Source organism: Lytechinus pictus, chromosome 18 (assembly GCF_037042905.1).
Source record: "Lytechinus pictus isolate F3 Inbred chromosome 18, Lp3.0, whole genome shotgun sequence".
Lineage (NCBI taxonomy): Eukaryota > Metazoa > Echinodermata > Echinoidea > Temnopleuroida > Toxopneustidae > Lytechinus > Lytechinus pictus.
In genome coordinates, this window is record NC_087262.1 from 14,601,196 (window position 1) to 14,627,066 (window position 25,871).

General features: G+C 36.7%; 1 protein-coding gene across 1 annotated transcript in view; it reads left to right on the forward strand.

Annotated features, from left to right (window-relative positions):
- The first annotated feature begins 3,375 nt into the window (after positions 1 to 3,375).
- LOC129281446 (PDZ and LIM domain protein 3-like) overlaps positions 3,376 to 25,871 on the forward strand; it is a 52,445-nt gene continuing 29,949 nt past the window's right edge. The window contains exons 1-2 of the mRNA XM_064113463.1: positions 3,376 to 3,474; positions 3,991 to 4,142. Coding sequence (XP_063969533.1) covers positions 3,376 to 3,474; positions 3,991 to 4,142 — 251 coding nt within the window. The remainder of the gene's footprint in view (positions 3,475 to 3,990; positions 4,143 to 25,871) is intronic.

Below are 25,871 nucleotides of genomic sequence, written 5' to 3' on the forward strand. Positions count from 1 at the left end.
GATGTGAAAGCAAACTACGCGTAATTTCCCCGAAAGAAAATACCCGCTGAATAGTAGGTACTTGGCGAAATTACGAGAACTTTCGCGGGGATTTTTCCAAGGTCGCAGGTATTTTGGCAATGTGAAAGCAATTTACGGGAACTTTTAGCCCAGTGTGTTGTTGGGCGCGGGCGCCGTGGGTGGCTGCTGGGCTAGTGATTTTGAATCTCGCGCCTTGCCTGATTATCAGACCATACTGCGCATGCTCATAACTTCAGAAACTTATCCCGAAGGGTGTGTTTCGGGCGGGATGAATGCAGGAATAATTAATGGGTATTTTTAGCCTAAAAATGTTCTTGTAATTTAACGGGATTCTTATGATCGAGGCGGTTTGAAACCACCTATTGATGCTGGAAGGCAATTCTGCAGATTATTTTTTATCTCTAGGGCAAACTGTAGGGGAGATCGGAGTTAGTTGGAACGCGGGGCAAGTTGAAACATTGTAATTTTCTTTTTAGCCTGTAAAATAAATTTATGCTATACTGACCTCAATTTATTGCTATTAATATTGCATAAATTTATTTTACAGGCGTTAAAGAAAATTACAATGTTTCAACTTACCCCGCGTTCCAACTAACCCCGATCTCCCCTACACTGGAATGTAGTCTGTGCATTAAACCTCTTCTTGAATTACAACATAGTATGCTTAATCTGGGTACAGCTACTTGTACAGTATATCGTTTGCAAGGGAGCTAATTTAAATTCAGCACCATATTTCTGTGATTCTAAATAAAAAGAAAATAAGGACAGATTATTGGAAGAACATGAAATTCACAAAATTCCATGGAAAGCGGTGAAATTCTACCACTCAAACCGGTATGTAACGTTTATTAGCATACACTACTGGTCACGATTCTTTGAATCACTATTACATGTTAAAACCAAAGAACAATAGAAACAGTGGACCGAATCTATTGTTCTTTAGTTTTAAAAGGTAATAGTGAGTCAAGGAATTCTAGGCCTATTTTGAAAACTTACATTTTCTATGATATTCACTTTTTAAAAGTATATGCTTTCTACATGCCACTAAAGAACGCAGAAATTTGCACTCAGAATTATGGAGGATGTAGAGTTTGCTTTATAGAAAACAAGAAATCAAAGACTTTAGTCTAATCCAGATGAACATGCCCAGCAGCATTTAAACCTTGAACTTGCCGTGTGAACATGGTTAGTGATATATCCGCCTGCTATCTTTGAAATTGTAGGAGGGATATGGTCTGCATCTTATATTTACTGGCAGCGAATCCCGCTGTGTGTTGAACGGCCGGACCATTTCGTCTCTTCTGTTAATAGTCTTCTAGTCTACACGTATACACAGGTTGACATTGAATTTTCAGATGAACTTGACATTCATTTTGGAAAAGTCAAATTGAATAGGGCCTACATGTAAACAATGTATTTTGAATAGATTCGTTTATTGTTTTGATAATTCCTGATATATCATTTATGTTTCTGAGCAGGGATATATTGCTTTAACGTGCTGTATGTAAGCTACAGTATACCATGGTCTTGTCTTGCGGTTGTATTGCTTTCATTGCATCGACATTGCCATTATTAATTTTTGTCGAGATGACATGGGGAAAAAAACAATTTTTGTACTTATTGTTTATAATGGTGATTATGGAGTATTGTACATGTGAAATATGAAAGTAAGATTCAACTACATGTATTTGAAACTGAATGATACATTTAGGTCATTTAATTTTAAATGGTACATCTATGTGTATAGAGGTTACACAGCTTTACCTTTAAATGTAAAATCCAGTAGTTATAATTGTTCAAAAATGAACTTGATGGAATATGTCAAAATGGTCACTACTTGTTTGTCAGCCTATTATTTGCAGAATGATGAAGGAGTAAAATTGCACATAAATTGGTAAAATAAGTAAGACTTCTTGTCATTTTGATTTTGCATTTTTCCAAAGGTGTTGCTTAATATTTTTGTCCACGATTTCCAGCATTTTTCAGCATTACCTGTTTCCAATGTTTATGTGATTTTAATTATTTCACATTGTTAGGCTTGCTCAAACTATGTTGGTACTGTATGGTGATAGTGATTGCAATTTAGCTGTCTTTGCCATTTTTAAGCATTGTGGTTTTTGAGTAGTGGTCTTGTATTAAAAGCTTTCGTCTTTGGTCAAAACATCAATCCACAAATTGCCACTCTCCACCCGGGTGTTAGATTGGTATCCGGAAGGATGCAAAAGCCAATTTAGAATGCATAGCAATTGAGTCTTTGAACTCTTGTTGGAATGCTCCCCAGGGAGTGGAGAATGTGCATACACTGTGTGGGCATACCAGGATCCGATGATCTGGGTAATAATACTGCAATGTAAAGCGCTTTGTACAGCAAATGTAACCATGAAGCTATTAATAGCTTCATGATGTAACTATGAAATGTGGGTGCGTCGTGGTCTAGTGGTTCTGACTCTCACCTTTGAAACAGAGGGTCGTGGGCTCGAATCCTAGCCATGGCGTGTTTTCCTTCAGCAAGAAATTTATCCACACTATGCTGCCCTTTACCCAGGTGAGGTGAATGGGTACCCGGCAGGAGTAATTCCTTGCATGCACTGAGCGGCAGTGATAGCTCGAGCTAAAGCTGGGGTAATAATAGCAGCGCTTTGTATCCTTAGGCAAAAAGCGCTTTATAAATCCAGCTATTATTATATAGGTAGATAATACTAGATATCAATTGACATTGGTCTCGAATAGGTGTGTCTGTTAACAAGACTACATTCCATAAATGTTTATTTATAGTTCAATACTCTGTGTATCATATTGTAATTATTTTTACATTGCGTGGCTGAAAACAGCTGGGATTTCCCACCATGTGGCCTATAAACTAGCATGCCATTGTATGGTATGGTATAATTTACTTCAACAGTCCCATATGTTAATAGACTGTATGGGTATTATATTTAAAGATAATATTTTACTCTGATGAATGGTTGTTCGGGTGAAGATACATGTACATGCAGATCAGGCAATAATTAATTTCTTTCATTGGGGGATTATTTTTCTCTCTCTGTATCTTTTCATTCCAAATGATACATTTTGTATAATGAACTTGATGGTAATCAAGGGTGGCCACAACATAACAGGGGGTATTGTTTACATTTTGAGAGCTACCTGTAAATTGCCTGTAACCCTGTATTTTTTGCTGGCACGGATGACGGATATTATTAACGAGAAAAAGAAATATTAGGAAACTTCCTTGTTCATGCTGTATTGCGTCTTCATTCTTTACTAGAAAAAACAAAAACTGCTGTCAAAGTTCTATGAGACCACCTGGGCCCCTAGGTGCCTATTAAAAACTACTACCTAAAAGTTACTATTATGGTAACTTTTTCATCCAATGGTAACTACATGTACCATGGTAACAATGCTAAGCAGCCAATCAAAATCAAGGATTTCATCCAACGAGGCCCTGGAGCTGTAAAATCCACAAATTATATGAAAATGTATATGTTTTTTAGGACTACATACATGTATGTGTACATGTACTTTATAATGAAGATATCATTATTAATGTCAGACTATCCAGTATCCGGGGGGGGGGGGGGGGGTTAGCAGTTTTAACTCAAGTTTAATTTAATGTGCTGATAAATATGTTTTTTTTAAATGTGGTCTGTTTTTCATATTAAAGATCATGCTGGAAGGAATGATCTCCAGGAAGAATGGAGCATCTTTACTCTTTGTAAAAAGATATGAAGATTTTTTATTTAAAAAATGGTTGGAGCATCCATTAAACTGGCTTTTTCTTCTTTTATTTGAAATGTCAGGTACATGTATGTAACACCAGGCGGCAAGTCAAATCAAGCTAATATTCTTGGAGATGATATCGTGGCAATTATGGCAATCATAAAATGTTTTAATACAAATATCCCATGTATAAAATAATTGTTTGAGCATCAATTAAATTTATTTATTTTTTATTTTTTGCTCTTTCAGGTAACACCAGGTGGCAAGGCACATCGAGCTAATGTTCTTGAGAATGATAATATTCTGGCCATCAATGGCTGTGACATGGCCAGTGTTACCCATCTAGATGCACAGAACTTCATCAAGTCCAATGTTGGGGACCTCATCTTTGATGTAGAGAGGTAAGTTTTACTTGTAGTAGTCAATTGAAGCCTTATTACCATACACTACATAATGTTCGCCCTGTGTGGTACTTGAACTTGAAAAAGTACTTTTATACAAGATAGTATAGCCGTGCATTCAATTCATTTTATTGTCATGTATAAAAAACACAAAAATTGTCCTCGGACTCCTTTCTTAACAAACCAAAAAAAAATAAAAAAAATAAAAAAATAAAAAAAAATAAATAATAATAATAATAATAATAATAATCATTCACAAACTATAGATACAATACATCAAAATAATACATACATGTAGTATAAATATATCAATAAAATAAATATACATAAATATACCCTGTCTGCATGCTTGAGCACCCACGACACAACACCAACCACTGACCCACTGTATGAAACAAAGTGTCACCACAGTGGAACAATGCGATCTAAGGTGGGTACTCAAGCATGCAGACAGGTACCAGGAGCTATTAAGTGGATACATGAATACATTAAGTGAATAAATTAGATTAGAATAGTATTGTCTATTATCTCACAAATTTTGCATTATAGCACTTTGATGCCCAAGGTATAAAGGACGTTCTGAACCTTTCTGTTCTCACCCTTGTGAGTCTAATGCGACCAGATCTGTTAAAGACTAGCTCCCCATGGAGCGGGTGATTTTCATCTTCAACAATGGCATTGAATTTGGAACATATCGCCGATTGTACAATTTCTTCCATCTTTGTTCAAGAAATCCCAGTGATCTTGCTTGATTGTGAAACTATCCTTGCCAATTTGGTCTTGTTTTTCTCTGTTAGACCACTGAACCAGACAATCGAGCAAAAACATAGCACAGATTGGATCACACTCTGATAGAAGAGTACTAGGGTCTGACTTCTCATGTGAAAAGATCTAAGCTTCCTAAGGAAATATAGGCGTTTCAGCCAAGATACCATAAAAGGGGATCTTTACATGTTTAATTTCTAACATGAGTTCTGCCTAGGAAGATGAATTATGTGTATTTTTAATTTCATCGTCATCACCTGTGCACTAGCACATTATAAAGTAGCCCCTGATGTATGCACGATGGATATTAAGTAAATAAAGTTTTTATTGCTTGCATGCACTCATGACGCGGTTAAAAAGTATGAAATGTGTTGGGCATTCATAGTATGAATGCCCAACACTTTTTGCTTTCACATTTTTGTACAATAAATATTGACACTTTCTTTATTTTGGCATTCTTCTCGTTTTGACGCAAAAATTTCCACTTTTACAGTAATACATGACATATGAAAAATTGAATGACGGACAAAATTGTATTGTCACATGATTAGGTTTTGACCAATCATATAGCACGATTCTTAGAAATAGAAAGTGGACTATCAATGAAGAGCCCTTGCATGACCATGTAGTCCTTTGTGCATCCAAAAATGTTTTTCCAGTTTGTAGACCTACATGTATAAGTGAATTGGCTGCATTTTTAGGTTACAATACATTTCAATACCATTTTGCTCAGTACTGGATACATTATGTGAAGTCTGTTTTGTAAATTATAAAGCGTTTACTTTATAGCTTGATGGGGTCTTCAAAACATTTAGACTTTGATGGAGCCTTCGGGCAAGTAAACTGTGAACTGTTTTTATGTAATATTTGCACATTGCTCACTCAAAGTCATGCCAAGATTTAAGTCAATCAATCATTTTGTAATTGAATTACACCAAGTTTTAGTTTGCTTATGGCGAACAAACAGTGCGCTTGATGCTTTGAAATACTAAGGTCTACCTACCTATGCCTTTGTATTTTTTCTTCAGAAAGAAAGAAAAATTCCATTTTGTCATCTTCTCAGTTTGGAAAATAAAGATTTGTCTCTTTATTCGAATTTTGTGTTTAAAGGGGAAGTTTATCCTGAAGAAAAGTTTGTTGTAAAAATAATTGAAAATATTGGTGAAGGTTTGAGGAAAATCCATTTAAGATTAAGGAAGTTATAGAATTTCAAATTTTAGATTTGTGACATCATAAATGAGCAGCTGCCCCATATGTTATGTAATATAAAATGCATAAATTTAATTTTTTTAATGCTTCGTTTTGACTTATTTTGTTTTTTCTTTTTAGGAATTTGTGTGAAATGATTAGTCTATTGATATACTGAATGTACAGTAAAAACCATTTTCAATTTTTTGAGAAAATGACATTTCATTGATTTTTTACCATTCGATATGTACGTAGGAAAACTGCTCGCATACATGTATGACGTCACAAATCAAATAATTCAAATTCTAATATCTTTTTTATTTTCAAACCTTCGGCAATATTTATTATTATATTTTCTGCTATTTTTACAAAAAACTTTTTGTCAGGGTGAACTTCCCCTCTAATGGTAAAGAAAGAAAAATGAATATTTAGGAATAGATCTATGCAAGGGTCTCAGGTATTCATTATTATGAAGTGCTAAATACAGAGTGCCTCTCGATTGTCAAGTATTTTGAACATCAATACTGGAAGATGACAATTGAATAAAAAGTTTAAGTTTCAATTTGCCATTCTTTTCTGCATCCATGGACATTTTGACATTTTAAATAAAAAAGGGAGGTACTAGTAGGGCAATTCCCATTTCCCAATTTACAATGATATAGAATATTGCCCTGTGTGGGGGGGGGGGGGGCTTCCCCCTCTGCCAAGCCCCCTCCAAACCACACCTGTGAACCATAAGTGTTCACACGTGGATGAAGTGATTGATTTTAAGTGTATTTTTATTCATTTACTCAAGACACACTTCAGGTCTCTTTTGCAACTTTGAATTCTTCGTGTTAAACCAATAAATCACCTTCTTACTTTCTGAAAGATTCATTAATAAGGGATGATCTCTTTGCTCTAATCCTCTTGTAGTCATATCTGCCGGGATTACTCATTGTACCGTATCCTATTTAATCATATTAAGCATATTGGTTGATTGCTCGCTGAAGGATTATGACAAATAAATGTCTATGGATTAGTGCAGGTGTGTGCACCTCTTGTAGTTAAGCCTTGCTTCAAAGTTTTGGACATTTCTTCGGTATCAGGGGTTGAAGTAGCTTTAGAGTACTGAAGTGATGACATCACTTAAACTTTTTTTTATTAATTTATTGTTTTTCTTATATGCAATGGTGGAAAATACATACTGAACAGCCCAAATTTGGTGGGAATAGGTCCATGGGGGCCCAAGATATGACCTCATAATTTAGCCCCATTGAAGTCAATGTATGGCTCAACATCAACATTAGGCGGTGCTGCACCATCCCGAGTTTGCTCAATCTCGAGATTCTAGCCCGATCGGCCCACTTCGCGATTAATCTCGAGATTCAAGAAACCCCGTCTGCACCATCGCAAGAAGAGCGATTCCTGCTCGAGCGAGGCAACAAGCCCGATATTACGAGCATGCGCACTTTCGGATCTTGGAGTTTCAACGGCCCGCGCTTTTGAATAACTTCCCGCGATATGCAAGCAATGTACTCCCTTCACTAGCACTTTCGCCGAATTCAACCGGTGTTATGCAACAATCCTCTCAGCTCAGCGAGTGAAGAAGTGATGTATTCTTCGTTAAATATGATGGCGGAGTAGGAGGCAACGACAGAGAGAGAGAGAGAGAGGGAGAGAAGGAGGAAAGAAATGCTATTTGCTCACATTTTGCGAAGGAATAAGACAACACTGCTGTCAGTGTTGTTATTGAATATGACCATCGTCGATGAGCGCCTCTCCCTTCGGTCTGGTCTCTCCCAAAATCCATTCACTGGTGGGACACCATCGTTGCTTATGAACAAGGAGAGTTAGAGTGATATCTCCTTGTTATGAACGCTATTCGCATGTATAAAGTTGACTTTCGCACGTGTTTATGTTTTGACCAAGGCGGAAGTGGAACGCGAATTGCATTATCGACTGACGTCATGAATAAATTACCCCAAGTCCAATCTCGAGTGCGTCTGCACCGACGAATTAGCGGGATAATTCGTAAAATAGCGCGCTATTTTGCAAATAAACCCGAGTTGACTTGGGATTGCAATCTCGAGATTAATCCTACGAACTAGCGCGATAATTGCGTCTGCACCGCCAACTATCTCGAGATTTTTCAGATCGGGATAATTTGCCGGATCAGAAATAGCGCGCTAATTTGAAAACTCGGGATGGTGCAGACGGCCCTATTTAGAACCAGGCCAATAATACTTTACATTGATATCAATGGGGCTTATTTTGTATTTGTGAGGTCAAATCTCAGGGGTCCCCATAGACCTATTTACTACCAAATTTGGGTTGTGGAGGTTCTTCATTATAATCTATCGAAAATGTTGTATGAAAAACGCTGAAATGCAAAAAAAAGAGAATATTTTAATTTTTTATGTCACGCTTCGTTACTCTGCTCTATGATTTCTTTTTTCATTGAAATTAGGTGATATGTTTTATCGTCATACACCTGTATAGGCTGTATTCAGTTATTCAAGTTATTTCGGTTATTACCAAGTTCATATACACAGGTTACCCGCAACTTTCTACCACCCCCTCCCCTTCCCCTCGGCAAAGTTTTGGACATTTAAACAGATGTAGTCCTTTAAATGACTTATGAATGGGGTTCACTGAATTTAATTCTACTTCTTCTTTTTTGATGCTTAATTTGTGGTTATACTGCGAATAAAATGCTGCCACATAAATATAAGTACATGTAGCAAATCCTGTTTTGTACAGTATATACACATACCAGGCCGCGCGATAGCTCAGTCGGTAGAGTGGGGTTTGGGATTACGGTGATCCGGGTTCGATTCCCGCTTGGTGTGCTTGTGCCCTTTGGTAAGGCATTAATCCTCATTACCAGGTCCCTCTGAGAGGACCTTAAGACGTCGATCCAATGGTTGCTTGCGTACAAGCATTCATGCTTTCTTAGCAATGAGGTAAAAAATCACCACCACCACCATCCTGTAAATGTTGCAGGGTTTGATCCTGATGGTCACAGTACACTCTCTTTAGGCCTGCATCAGCATGGACTTTTGTGCGATAAGTGTAGTGTTATGCAATCATTTCCTCTGTGATATAGATAAAAGATGCTCTACTTTTGATCGATGATGCATATTTGCTGTGTGGGCTAGATTATTTTTCAGAAATTCTTTATTTTTTATTGTGGGTACCCAAAAGAGATTGAATTCTTTAGATGACATTAGGTGGTTTCAGACCGCCTTGAAATTTGTCAGTTCGAGGTATTTTTGCAGAGTGAAAGCAAATCAAGCGTAATCTCTCCATAAAGAAAATACCTGCTAAATAGTAGGTACAAAATTACAAGAACTTTCGCATGATTTTTCAAAGGTTGCAGGTACTGTATTTTGGCAGTGTGAAAGCAAATTATCAAAACTTTTAGCCCAGCGTGTAGTTGGGCGCAGGTGCCTTGGGTGGCTACTGAGCTTGTGTTTGGATCTCGCACCCTGCTCAGACCATACTGCTTATGCTTGTAACTTTAGGAACTTATCCCAAAGGGTATGTTTCGGGGCGGTGTGACTGTGAATGGGAAAATAATTAACAATTATTTTATAGCCTGAAAAAGTTCTCATAATTTAATGGGGATTCTTGTGAGCGAAGCGGTTTGAAGCCACCCATTCTTGAATAGAATTAGATTGTCATACTTTCTGGTCTTGAATTCAAGAGTTTTTATTTGCATTTCTCAGCTTGTATTTGCAAGGTTTATAGGGTATTGTATTATACTTGACAGGTAGGTGTTTTATTATTATCATTTGGAGGTTGAGGGTTTGATCAAAATCTCCTGTGGTTTGCAGAGTTTTCTGACAAATAGCAATGTCTTTGACGTTTCATTACAGCATGCACTTACACAGTACCTGTAAAGAATGTGCGTGAATGGCAAATGTTAGGAATAGGATTGCAATTTTCTACACATATTTCATTAAAAAAAAATAATCACAGTTATGAACATAATTACCAATAAAAAGTATCAAAGGAGATTGATCAATTTAACTATGTGGATATCAAAAGGTCATATTTGTAGTTCATTCAATTATCATCTAAACATGCCAACATGCTCAATATCAACCTTAGATGTAGTACAGGACTAAGAATGCAGACTGAATCCATGAGCCGCTGCTATGTCAGGTACACATAATACTCAATAATGCAGAATTGGAAGAAACAGGAGTGACTATTTTAGAGAGAGACTGTTTGTGTGTGTGTGGGGGGGGGGGGGAGGGGGATTGTGTTCAGAGACTCGGAACTGAAGATGAGAAATCTATGATAAATCCATTCTATTTCTGTCCACGAGTGTCTTGCTTTGTACTCAGCTAGACATGCCTGACAGTGATAACCTTTGCTCAATCTATCAAAGTCAAGCTACCCTCTCTTGGTAAACTTTACTTTCCAACTCCATAGCAGTCACATTCCACCATGTACACCTACATTTATGTGGAGTAACAGAGTTTGAGCGCAGATAGGCTAGAGCTACTACATTATTAAAGCCCCTTTCACAATTGGTGATGGGACTACTTCCGACCGTTGCAATTGTGAATGTGTGCATTATATATTGTAACGATCGCACAAGCAAATGTGAAAGCCTCTTTAAAGGGGAGCGAACTAGTATGTGTGGTGTCTGGTTCACTATGGGTGCGTTTATCCGCCACTTTTTTACCCTAGAATCATGATCTGAATCATGATTCAAATCATGATTCTGCAGTCGAAATTGAATATAATCATGATTAGAATCACAAACATGAAACACGAAAAAAGGGGCGTTTGGAAAGACGTTTCTGCAGAATCACGTACGAAAATGTTTGAATAAACGATATCGTGATTACAATCATGATTCTATGACCTCACTTTTAGTGTCGGGCTACTTTCGGTTTGACTCTTGCCAAGCTCAGGGTGCTCTATATGCTCATTGTATGTACATGATTATGTACTATGCTTGCATTTCTTGTCATGTTCAAATTCTGTGTTGGTCATCGCATGGTCCACTACTTTTCATTTTTTGGTCATGTCTTCAAGTTCAAGTAAATGAATTAACTGGACAGACAATGATCTCAGTTGTTGTTGAGTATAGGCCTACAGTATCAACATTAAGTTGGATCTACCCTGAAATTCACTTCCGAACACCATTTTGGATAAACTAACAAGATGAATAGAAGCATATGGACCCTATATGATAGAAGTAAACAAAATGAGGTATAGACTGAATTCTGGAAGCAAATGATTTTTCGAGAGCCGAAACACGTGTGAAAAACTTCCTCTGTCAAACTGCGCACTAGTGATGCGCACTGGATTGGCCCGATTCTGAGGAGAAACAGCATTGGAATGAAGGTCGTCTAAACGCTGATTCTGTGATATTGTGATTCATGTTTGTGTTTTGAATCATGATTCAAATCATGATTCTGGCTTGAGGTCGCATAAACGCAGCCTATGTGTTATGAACAGCTAAAATATACCTTTTGAGTAGCTATTAATAATATAGAGAATAAATTAACCTACTGTGGAACATGAATGAATAGAGACACCGTGGACCCTACTAAGAATTGTTTGGAGAGGAAAATACTTGTTTACCTACTTGGTATTTTGGTAATGTAATTATTGTGGTATAAATGTAGGCCTGTTGATTATGAGTTAGTGTGTTATCATTACAATGGGCCTATTCGTATGTCACAATACTACTCTGTTCAGAATGTTGCATTATGGGTATGCAACCTGGCCAGATTTAGGTACATGTACATGTAGGTAAGGACTTCAGATGACCGCTGGTTTGTAGCTGCTTTTTATTTATTTTTTATTTTAAAGGAAAAGTGTCCATCAACTCCAAAAGAGCTTTTAAAATCAAACTCTGAATCTCCTATAATTTGGAAAATATGCTAGATATATAGTCTTGAAAGTACACCTTTATAGAAAAAAATTGACATGTATTGTGATTGGACTTGGGAGAATTTAATCCTAGCGCTAGGCACCCATTCACCTCACCTTGGTGTTGTTTCATAAAGCTGTTCGTAAAGTTACGCACAACTTTACGCACGACTAGAACATGTTCTTAGGCACTTAATCAATTACATAGTCATTCGCAACTTACAAACAGCTTTATGAAATGGGCCCCTGGGCTGAGTGCACTACAATGTACTTGTAGATTAGTTTCTTTCTGAAGAAAAATACACCATGGCTGGGATTCAGACCCATGACCCTCTGAATGAAAGACAAGAGTCAGAACCACTCGATCACAAAACACCCACAAACAGGATTACTTTTTGAATTTTGATCATACATTCCTTCTTCACCTTGTAAAATGATATCAAGGTTTTAATTTCACTTTTCAAAATAGCACCTTTTTGTCATGCGGCGACAGTTCGGTTTCATATCAAACACCACCTCAGATTTCCTTGGGAAAACTGTTGAAGCCTCCTAGAATTCCATTATGATTTTCACCTTGGTTCCTATTTTAAGGTGCGATGTTTGATGTTTCCAAACCAAGGAACAAAATGTGGAACAGTCCACAGCAAGACTTGGGTAAAAATCAGTGCCACTGAGGAAATTGAAAATTATGTGATCGAGAAAATGGCTGCATTTGCCTCCGAAGGAAATTACTGATTGTACAAGGCCTGTTATAGCACAACATGAATGTGAAGGCATGTTCCTTCGTTGTGATCAAATCGATTTACAATACTTTTTTCTTACTTAAAGGACAAATTATTGTCAAGGGAAATGATTCATAGAAGTGCAATTTGGGTTTTTTAGTGAAGGGCAGTTGGTCATGTGAAAAAAGGAGGAAATATTAGAAAAATTTTGCCAATTGCACTTTGACAAGTTTGAATTTCCATGAAGAATTTCTAGGAAAGCCGTTGCAGCTTGCAAGGAAAACATGTGCATAAACAAGCGGGGGCCGATCACAGAGTGTGACCATTATATATTGTGTTTATGAATTAGCCAGAGTTCATGGATGGAATGTGACACAAATTTGCACTTAGGTCTTTATCTTCTTTATGCCTACAGAGCAATATGATGATACTTCCTTCAGGATTTACTTCCATTATCACTCCTGATCCATCTCTCTAAAATTCAGCAACTCTTCTGTGCGATTGGTTCTGTAATAGAGCAGTACACTTCAGATAACAAAAGTTTATTTTTCAAAATAATAACCACAGATTTTTTCCCATGCCTGTTGATGACACCATTCCATATGCAATATGACACTTTATCCCCTCCTAATTGATGAGTACTGTTGATAATGAGCTGCAATGTGAGAGGATGACTGTTGTTTATTGATATCTAAATACCACTGGGTTTTTTCGGGTCATGGTTTGACAAGAGAAATGTTTAATAGCTTGACCGGTCCAAGTCGAGGGCGGTCAAGGAGGGATTTAAATATAGCCACAGTCATTATTAGCTCATGGTCACATATGAAGTGGCTGAAATTGGGTTGAAGAAAGGAATGCGATTCGGTGATTATGGTTTCTCAGAATTATAATCCAAAAGATATTTGATATATGTAGGCCTGTGTACTAGGCATTTTCCTTGCATTTAGAAAGCAATGCACACTTTAAACAGATATGATTCTATTATGAGGTCTACATGTAGGTAGGCTTTAAATATTTAAAATCCATAAAATATTAATAAACAATATTGAATAAATATCTGCTTTAAAAGATTTTGAAAAATCAAAAGAAAAGTATAAAAACTAAATGTGGGGGGGGGGGGGGGGATGGGGGAAGCATTTTTGGTATGTTTCTTTCTCTACTCATTGTGCTAAACTTTGGTTTCCTTCATTTTGAAATTGAAATTGAAACATGAAAGATAGCTAGTATGATTTAAAAAAAAAACACCCGAAGACATTTGCCTATTTGAAGACAGCTACATCTTTAGCCTGGAAATTTGTTTCTCTATTTTTTTTTTTTTTGGGGGGGTCGTCAACCCTTCCTCAAGTTCCTGTCTCCTTGAACCTCAAAACCCACAAATTCACAGTGGTACCTATACAATCCCTACAAAACTTGAGTGTCCCTTTAAAGAAGGAAACATGAAGGCCTACTCTTGCTCATCATGAACTCCATTCAGGGTAGCCTCTCTTTCTAATCTATCCCCATGAGTATCCACCGGCACACCCCCTCTGCCCCCCTCCCTCTCCTCCCGCTGGTCCACATCTCTCAATGGATCCCATTGACGCGGGCCTGATGCGGTGTTAAGCCGGCATACCAGGCCTGCATTCCAATCTGAGGTTCGCCCCTACGAAAGGGACGCCCATAAAAGGAACTCGACTCACATAGAAAGTTCAGGCAGCCCTAGATAGGACGGATTCGTTTACCTCAGACGGACAGTCAGGGGTTGTTGCTGTTCTTGTTGTTGACTTGGTTTTGATTGTATTTGACAAAGGTTTCCTGCTTTCAATAGTCTTGACCTCAGCCCTTTTGTTTTGCAGAATTTCAAGATCCAGTTTAAAATTTTGTATAAATGCATTTGGTTATTAAATTTGTGGATGTTTTTCCATTTGTCATAAAATTTGATGAATTGTGTCATTGAAATGTTATTTGCTATTTCATAGGATTTTCTCAATAATTGTTTTTATTACAGACAGTATAACAAATTCATGTAGTCCTGATTTTTTTTATAGGTATAATAATACATCAATTTAATTTGTATTTACTTATACACATATCATTAAAGTGATTAATGTTGCCATGGCAAATCAATATTCTTATCTCAATTTAATTGGGATTAGCCTTATAGGCCTTCATGTATATATTCTATGATGAACATTACGTGCATTATAGGCCTTGACACTGAAATGTTACGCTATTAATAGGCTACATCATGTACAATGCAACTTAGCGTGGGTTGGGCAGGGTAATCTACCAGTCATCACAGCATACCAATGAAAATAACATATGTTTCTGTACATCAGTACACTTGCTTTATCCGATATGTTAATTGATACGATAAGGAAATCACTGCAATATAAACAATCCAAGTGATATCACTTTTATAACTTAGTTTTCATTTCTAATTGCTTTCGCAAGAAATTTGAGTAGCATTTGAATGCTTGAAAATTTTCGCAATGCCTCATTAGTAGCAGAATATCACAGACATCTACATGTATGTGTATACAAAAAAAGGAAGATTGATAGGGTTATGTTGCCTAAAAAATGACTGGTAAACGTTATCTACACAGTAAAAACGCTGTTTAATTATTTTATACAGCACTGTTTTGCGATTTAAATGGTTGAAACAAGTGTATAAAATTTTGAACAACAAAATTTGAATTTTTATATTTAATTTTCAATATGTTAAGCATGGTTGTTGTTTAAACTGTTAAACAATTAAACAGCATTGTATTAAACTTTTAGACAGTTTAATTTACTGTGAACGGTACTACACTCTAAAAAACGAAGAGCTATTTAGCTCTGAAAGAGCGTGTATAGTGACTGCACTTCGGAGTGCTGATATGTCTAGTTCAAATTTGAACGAAAAAAATCAGCTCTCCGAAGTGCAGTCCCTAGAACGCTTTTTAAGAGCCCAATTAGCTCTTCGTTTTTTAGAGTGTATGGTATCTGATTGTCTGTCTGCTGAGCCCTGTTTTTCTTGTACCATAGTAGCACTTTTTGACCCAGACACAAAGGTCATAGTAACTTGCATTGTGTAAAGTTGTGCATAAAGTTGTTCATAACTTTTATATGAACAGGTTTTATGAAACACCCCAGGGCCCCATCTTACAAAGAGTTGCGATTGATCCGATCAATCACAACTATGGACGGCCAGCAACGTCAACATCTATTATACATGTTTGTTCAAAATATTTTTTAGCTATGATGTATATCCATGCATTCATTGTTTTCTTGAAAATTCCATTTGCTTCTCTTTGTTTACATAGGATATTGTGCAAATTTCCTGTAGAAAAAAATTATGCACTGATGGATTTCCATAGAGTTACGATTGATTGGATCAATTGTAACTCTTTGTAAGACGGGCCCCTGATGTAAACCTGAAACAGGAACATCCTATATTGATCTCCATATCAAGTAACGTGTGTTTAATGAAGGATGTTTACAAGGGCTTTATTAACACAAGTCATACAATTTATTGTATTAAAGGCCATGCAATAAATGATATATTTTCATACAAGTGTGATGTGACCAAAATATTAGGACAGATTTCCTCTTGTAATGTAAATGATGCTTTTTATGGCCAGATACATGTGTACTTTGGTGGTCAGTATGATAGTTTAATTTTTTTTAGTTATCAGTTTTAAGACACAGGCCGAAGCTAAAAGTGAAATTGACAAATAGGAAATGTATGATCTACACTGTACATACTACAACATCAGTTTTTTTAAAGAAATGTCTTTGAAATTGTCCCTTTTTTAAGCAATCTTTATATTGGTAGAATAATTATTCAGGAGTAGCTTTTTGTGCATTTTTTTTTTCACTACTATAGTATGATACAGGAATTATAAATGATCAAAATGGAATAATGGATATAGATATAGATCCATGTCATTCTAGTCCATGGGCTAAGTATAGTAGTTACCCCTCCCTTCATCATGTAGATTTCTTGCATTCCACCACACACAATTCCATGTATTTCTTAGCCCTTGGCTATTTGCATAGTTGTATGTATATTTCACATCTTATGTAGATGTTCAATTTAGTTTGGAATGTCATCTTCTCCATCAAATGGGGTAAAGCCATTGAGGAAGAAGTATTACTTCATGAGGTCCCAGTTTAGCTTGGATGAGCTGCTAGGATTACTTCCTTAAGGTTCAAGGTCATACCAGTGTCCATGTATGTAGTAGGACACGCTTCCTCTGTCTCACTCATTTAGTTTGAGTTTGAGAGAGGTGAACTTGTGATCATCCAAAACACAAACTTAAAAAACCCTTTGATCGTTAATGCATAAACAAGAAATAACTTGACATAGGTGCATGCAGGTTAGAGGAAGGTATACATGGTCTTTATTTGCTGAAAGAGTTTATGAAGGGAAACAGTATGAATATAGTGTAATGTTTTGTGTAAGAAAACAATGCCAATTGATTTATAATGAGAAATATGACATGATTTTATGTTTTTATTTCTTTGTTATTGGCTGCTGTTCATGAGCATTGAATATCAAAGATTATATTATGAATATAATTTTTTTAAGACACTATGTAGAGTATACTATATGCTATCACCTATTGGCAAGGACACTCCCCCCATGGGGATATTTCAAATTTTTGTCTGCAACCAATGGGAAAGGGTCCCCCATCTTTTGAAAATGATCCAGAGATCACTGTGTCTGCTTGTTTATTTATGTGACTCGCTACTACATGTAGGTTGTTTTTTTTTTTGTTTCATTTCCTCATTTCTACAATGTTTTTTTGGGGGGTATAGTCATCTATTGGAGTAAGAATTCCAATGCCAATGGGCCTCAACTTTTGACATTCTGAAGTTTGGTAAATAGGTATAATCACCTAAAAAACAGGGAACTGATCCATTGTAATAATAATAGCAGGGCCTGCTGGGAGAACAGTTTTTGGAACTCACGTGGCTACCCTGGGTAAATATGCCATTATTATTATTACCGGTATTGTAAAAATAACTATTTACATAGAGCAGACTTTGTTATGTACTATGTACAGCTTTACCTGCCACTTCTTTACAGCTTCCTTGACACTTTAGTATAACACAACACTTATAATCACCCACCAAATGTCAGTCAGTAACATTATACAGGTGACTTCAAACTGAAGAGGTCAGATTGGTTACACCTTATGTTTACAGGGCAATAATGGATTGCAGGTATATGTCATGGTGGTGTGGGCTTCAAGCTATGGACATGAAACACCAATCTTATAGGTTCAATCTCCAGGAAAGGGTTATTTGTCTTTGGTCTATTGAATCTTGCAAGAATCTGATTTGGAATCAATTGCAAGTTTAATTGATTGCAACTTTTATTGATTGGAGTGTGATATACATGTTAAAGGGGCGTGTCTGTTTGAGCTACTAGAAATGCGCTAACATGACATACATTCAAGTCCTATTACCGGGGGGGGGGGGGGATTACTTGGGGGCTCAAGGCGATCCTGCCCCCAAAATGCTCAAAATAGCCCTGGAATATCCCCATTTGTTGCAATGTTAATGCTTTTCCATTGTTATATATTCAGGTAGTAAGTTGTGAAAAGTAGCTCCAAAAAAAAAAAAAAAAAAAAAAAAAAAAATCATTTTTTTTTGCCTGGGAATTACCCTTTTGTATCAAAAAATACTCCTGGAGCTCTGCATTACTAAGTTTTACATTAATCACGAAAATGGCAGTGTTTAGTCATAATTGCATCTATAGGCCTACATGTACATGTTGATTTTTTCAATAGACTGGTGTTTTGCCAATCAGAGTTGTTCATTCAAATTGCCAATTAATTACAAAGATTTATGCTTCTTGGCCAGTCCTCAAAACGACCAAACTGTACATGTGAAGTTTACCTCAATCTAAAATGTAAATCTGATGCACTAGGAAGACTGATATTACCATATATTGCATTTGCATATATATGATATTTCATTTAATTTTCATGTCTATTTCGAACAATAAATTATGGATTTTTCGATATTCTAAGTAATTTTGTGTAATGATATTGTTGTTGCATTTGTACATTGTATTTTTGAAGTGTCAAAAGAATGATGAATAAATTTTTTTTGTAATTGTATCTATTTCTAATCTTACAAAGACTTGATCGCCATCTGAACACAGTTATCATGACAGGGGGGGGGGGACCTGTATATCAGTTACACTTCTTTGGCTTTGACCTCTATATCAGTTACACTACCAGTATGTTTCTAATATCAACACATGTCCCTGTTATCATAGAATTAATAACAGCTAATTTCACAATGCTTTTTGTCAGTGATTTTACACTGACAAATTTGTGCTATAAAGCCAGTCAGGTTCAAGGATTTCAGGAGCTTGAATATCACTCTCAAGTCTGTTCATGGAAGGGCTCTTGTTAAAGGACAAGTCCACCCCGACAAAAAGTTGATTTGAATAAAAAGATAAAAATCCAACAAGAATAACACTGAAAATTTTATCAAAATCGGATGTAAAATAAGAAAGTTATGACATTTTAAAGTTTCGCTTAATTTTGCAAAACAGTTATATGCACATCCCGGTCGGTATGCAAATGAGGAGACTGATGATGTCATCCACTCACTATTTCTTTTGTATTTTACTATATGAAATATGAAATATTCTAATTTTCTCCTCATTGTCAAGGGAAACAACGATTAATTCCTCCCTGAACATGTGGAATTAGCATTGTTTAATACTATATGATTTAGTCAACTTGGTCCTTATATTGTCAAATCTGTAAAAAATGAAATATTGTATAATTCAAACAATAAAAAACAAAAGAAATAGTGAGTGATGGACATCATCTTCTGACTCATTCGCATGATACTGAGTTGTACATATTACTGTTTTGTGAAAAATAAGTGAAACTTTGAAATGTTATAACTTTCTTATTTTACATCCGATTTTGATGAAATTTTCAGTGTTATGCTAGTTTGATTTTTCTCTATTTATTCAAATCAACATTTTTCTGGGGTGGACTTGACCTTTAAACTAAAATTTGCCTCTCTTGCCCCAGGTGAGGTGAATACTGATCTGCTTTTGACAAGATATATCTAATATTGTAAATTGACAGGGGCAATACAGGGGTGGCAGGGAAAGGGGGGGGGGGTGGCAGAAGCAGAAATAAGGGAGAAGGTGAAAAAGAAGAGAGGTCTGGGCTGTGAAAATCTATATGTAGGGCCTATATGTATCTCTTAATTCAATTTTTGTCTCACCTGCATAGCAGAGTGAGACTATAGGCGCCGCTTTTCCGACGGCGACGGCGGCGGCGGCGTCAACACCAAATCTTAACCTGAGGTTAAGTTTTTGAAATGACAGCATAACTTAGAAAGTATATGGACCTAGTTCATGAAACTTGGCCATAAGATTAATCAAGTATTACTAAACATCCTGCCTGAGTTTCATGTCACATGACCAAGGTCAAAGGTCATTTAGGGTCAATGAACTTAGACCATGTTGGGGGAATCAACATCAAAATCTTAACCTAAGGTTAAGTTTTTGAAATGTCATCATAACTTAGAAAATATATGGACCTAGTTCATGAAACTTATACATAAGGTTAATCAAGTATCACTGAACATCCTACATGAGTTTCACGTCACATGACCAAGGTCAAAGGTCATTTAGGGTCAATGAACTTTGGCCGAATTGGGGGTATCTGTTGAATTACCATCATAACTTTGAAAGTTTATGGATCTGATTCATGAAACTTGGACATAAGAGTAATCAAGTATCACTGAACATCCTGTGGAGTTTCAGGTCACATGATCAAGGTCAAAGGTCATGTAAGGTCAAAGAACTTTGGCCACGTTGGGGGTATTTGTTGAATTGCCATCATATCTCTATAAGTGTATTGGTCTAGTTCATAAAACGTGGAAATACGAGTAACCAAGTATCACTGAACATCTTGTGCGAGTTATAGTAGTTTTCAAAATCAGCACTGCTGCTATATTGAATCGCGTGATGCAGGTGAGACGGCCAGAGGCATTCCACTTGTTTTTAAATGTGACAGGGTAACCTTTCAGTAGGTGGTCTTGTCAATATATATCAAAATACATGTACATGTAGTTTGTTTCTGCCCATGCGTGTTGTGGCTACTTTATTTACTCAGCCATTCTTTGTTGCACTTCAATTATTAAATTACATGTACATGTAGGCCTATATGTCTCATACATGTATATATACTGATTTTATCACTTTTAAAGATACATGTACAACTCATTTTTTTGCAAGTATTTGTATTATGTGTAACTGATCGCTAAATAAGAATTCTGTTTATGAACACAGAATACCAGGACAATTATCTATGTCGTCAACACATTCAGACTTACTGTAGCGTTCACTCGTTTGTGTATCACATTTGCACAATGTACAATTAGATTGGTACAGTGTATGACCTGTTGAAATGCATTTTGATTCTTTTCTGTGTCCTGTGTGAAAAAAAAAAATGCAATTTTAACTAAAGACTTGTCAATGTTTACTCTAGTACCCATGTGTCACTCTCAGTCAGACCAGCGATTTCTGTGATGTCATCCATGACTTGCATTCCCTAGAAATAGAGAGTTTTACACTGGTATAAATTCATGCAGAAAACATGATGATTGTGTGTGGAAGGGAGGGGGGGGGGGCTGGATCTATTCTCTCACACCTTTACTTGAATAGCATAATCCTATGTAAATAGTACGCCCATCAGGCCCATGTATTTTAATACTGTGTATTTCTTATGCAGTGCAGTTGAACTATGTGTTTGAAAGTATCCATTTCCATGACCGTTTGCTACCTGTTCTTTTGTATCAAAACTAAAAAGAATATTTATGCTTTGTTGCATTAATTATGATGATTAGCTCTAATTGCAATGTCATGCTTGATGCACATATAATAATGTACAAACAAATTTCACACTACATTTTTCTGGAGTATGAACTCAACTGGATCACAAAGGGTTGTTCATTAGTTTGTGTTCCATCGAAACAGATTGACTTGACTTTCCATTTGAAAGAATTAAAAAAGGATTCAAAGTTTAATATCTGTCTATTGAGATAATTAGATAATATTTGAAGTTCAAGTAATGTTAATCTTTGTAAATAGTCATAGGAGTCATTTTCCTTCAAAAAAGTATAAAAGTGTGTACTACAAACCCAGTAAAAGTTACCACTAAGCCCTAAATTCTCACTCGGCCCACAACCTGTTATTATTTTGTTGGAGTTTTGTCCCCTTTCTGAACCATTTTGCTACTCTGATTTGACTAAAATGAAAACCTCATGTTTGTTGAGTCTGACCTGTGACCTCAATATTTCTTCCCAAATACCAAAATACATCACATTTTCATTACAATGAACATTTTTCTTAAACCTAAAGGGGATCATCAGATTATGATTTCACACAGTTTTAGTGAACTTCAGGCGCTTTAGAAAGATAGTCAACAATGTTCAATATGTAATTTCACACCACAAAGATTTATTTTTAGAGATAAAGTAACCTTTTGGGTATTGAGGAGTGGTTGGACAAGCAGTGAAGGTATTCATGAGGTTTTTGTAGGTGAAATCTTCACGCCCACATCCTACATTCTTGTGAGGTCCTCTGTGTGTCTATTTTTGTCTCTCTCTATCCTCGTGGATCTACCACCTCCACTTTGTCTCATTCTCCTTCTATTTCTCTATTTCCTTTCTTTCCTCATACTATCTACATGTATGTCTACCCCATATCCATTGATACCCCACCCCTCTTTATCTCTTCTCCCATCCTCTCCCTATCTCTCATCCTCTAGCTTTCTCTCTCTCTTTCCCAACCATGGCCGTACGAGCGAGGGGGGAGTTGCCTCTCCCCCCTCAGAAATTTTGAAAGCTTTCATTTTTTGTCTCGCCTGCATAGCATAGCGAGCCTCTAGGTGCCGCTTTTCCGACAGCGGCGGCGACATCAACATTTAAATCTTAACCAAAGGTTGAAGTTTTGAAATTACATCGTAAAGAAAATGGATCTAGTTCATGGAACTTGGACATATGGGTAATCAAGTATTACTGAACATCCTGCCTGAGTTTCATGTTACATGAACAAGGTCAAAGGTCATTTAAGGTCATTGAACTTTGTCCATGTTGGGGGTAATTGTTGAATTGCCATCATAACTGAAAGTTTATGGATATAGTTCATAAATATTGGACATAAGGGTAATCAAGTAGCACTAGGCATCCCATGCAAGTTTCAGGTCTCATGACCAAGGTCATATGTCATTTAAGGTCAGTGAACTTTGTCCATTTTGGGGGATAATTGTTGAATTGCCATCATTTTGAATAGAGTTCATGAAATATGGACATAGGGTAATCAAGTATCACTGATCATCTTTTATGTCACATGATCAAGGTCAAATATCATTTAGGGTCAATGAACACAGTATTTGTGTTATTATATGAATGGTGTTTTTTTTTAATGATTATTTTATAGTCGTTTTCAAAGTCAGCACTGCTGCTACATGTATATTGAATCGCTTAATGCAGGCAAAATTGCCAGAGGCGCTCCAATTGTTTACAAAAATTTTCACAAAATTCACCAAAATCCTTCAATGTCACTTTACAAAACGCAAAAGCACCGCAATGATGAGCTTGGTCACTTCGCTTTCTCGCTTTCAATTTTTTTCAAAAAAGATTTTCCTGCCCCCCCCCCAAAAAAAAGTTTCTGCATACAGCCATGTTCCCATCCTTCCATCTCCCCCCGTCTCTATTTATACCCCTTTCATATCGCGCCTTTCACCGGCGAAGTTCGCCAGCGAAGGGGAAAGTGTCCAGTATGAAAGGTACATAGGAGAACTTCACCGGTGAAGTTCGCCGGTGAAAAGGCCAGTATGAAAGCAAACCGGAGAACTTCTCCTCTTTAATGACGTCAGAGGTCAATTTTTTTCTCTCCCGAAGTCCCCTGCACCGAGATTCCGCGCGCGATAGTTGCAAGCTCAGCTGAATGCTATGGCCAAGTAGATACCCTCGAACATTTTTTTTTTTTTACTAACAATATTTATTAAAAAGCACTTTTTACATGTATAAAATGCGCTAAGATATAAAAACAAGGTGATATTGTTTGTTTTTATCGTAATACTTCCAAAATATGTTGTAATTATTGCCTTTTTGTAATAGGTAAGAAGTAATGTTTACAATTTTCTTTCGTTTGTTCTGCAATCGCCCGTTGACTTTTGCCGGGGAAGAAATGTCAGTGCGAAAGGGTACATTTTTTTCTTTGCCGGGGAAGTGAGGAATGCGAGGCGGAGAAGTTCGCAAGTTCGCCGGTGAAAAATGAAGAGGGCAGTATGAAAGGGGTATAACCCTCTTCTTTCACTCTACCTCTATTTGGAATCCCTCCTCATTTTCCTTCATTTCTTTCCTTTCCTGGTTCATCACCCCCCCTGCCTTTCCCCTTTGACACCATTTCCGTAATGGTCTGCAAATTTGACTCAGAAAGCTGGTAGTCAACCTTTTTGAGTCAAAGTGACTCAAATCTGAACTAATTTGCTTCAGAACAGTGCAAGCTGGAAATCAGTATATTATGTTTCAAAGTGACTAATTTTCATAATGTATTTGACTTGGAATAGTGTGTCATCAGCTGAAAATCACTTGAAGTAGTAAAAAAAGTCTAGTTACTATTGACTCAGAACAGAGTTGCCTTCCAACTGCATCATTCGACGACGTCATATTTACCATCACTAATATTTAAAGAGTACAATTTAATCCAGCCTAGCCCTGTCCACCTGTTTGGTGTTCGTGTAGTAGGAGTATATCAATATTTGTATTATAAATCTGATGATTGGAATCTACAGCCATGCAGTAGGCCCAACACCTACATAGATTGCCACTGCAGATAAAACAAATTACTCATGGATGAAAAACTGTTACCGTGTTTACATGTGATCGGCTTTTGGTTCAGAACCAAAAGCCGATGCAGAATCGGCTTTTGGGTTTATCTTGCACCGCGTTTACACGCTGCATTCAGAATCGGCTCGCGTGTCAAAAACCTGAAATGATCCGTGCACCAATAATATACGTCATCCGTGCACTTTGAAGTACGTCATAATGGTGAAGTAAATGAAATTGCCGATGCAGAAATGGGTTTCTGTTTACACGTGGTAAAAAAGCCGATTCTGCATCGGCTTGCGGTTCTGAAACTACTACTTTGGTGGTGCAAAATTGCCGACTCTGCACCGAGAGCCGATGCAAGTTAATCGCGTTTACACGCAACAAAATAGCCGATGCAGAATCGGCCTTTTTGATGCAGCGTGTAAACACGGTATTAACTTCTTAGTACTGTATAACTAGGTTCATGTAAATATCTGATTGTTTTACCCCTGCTTCTTTTATTTTCTGTTTGGTCTTGTTCCACTTGGTCTAATCCTAGTTCATCTCCAACCAGTTTGTCTACTAAGCAGTTGGTCTAATTGCCAATTAGTCCAGTAACCATCTCAATTTCCAGTCAGACTTTCCCATTTCATCTGATTTACTCTTGGTCAAACAATATTCAGTCTGAATGGTTCATGGATGAAATGTTCATTGATTAAAATTTTCTGTGATAAATTGCAAAAGAATGAATGCAAAGATTAGAACATTTGAGTATTAGACGAAGTGGGTATTATACCAAGCGTAGTGTGCGCTGTAAACACTGTGGTGTTTAAAACTGACACCAGTTGATGTTAATAGAGGACCATACCTCAAGGTGTTAAATTACACCCTAGAGATTGAACATTACACCAAAGAGTGTAAATGTAACAACCAAAGGCATTGTAATTACACCTGTAAAATTAACACTGTCAATTCAACAACGGTGTAAAATAACTGGTGTGGTCCTCTATGTACACCGGTTAACACCACAGTTTTTGCTGTTTGAATTCATCTGCAATTAGACCAAATAAACAGTATACTAAATGGGTGTAGCCCCTTTGGTAATAGACTTTCTGGAAAGTAGATCAATTGCTTGTTAGAAAGTGAATAAAAACTGTGTAGTATAGCAAGTGCTTGTACAGTAATTGTTCATGTCTATGGCCATGAAGCGAGAAACACACCCCCATGTTACACATACAATGTTTATTTTTTCAAAGGATTCTTCTATTTGATTAGCAAATCCTACCCAGTAATAGTGACTGAATGTCTATTTTTGGATTGACCAGAATATTTTTATTCCAAGTTTCAATGG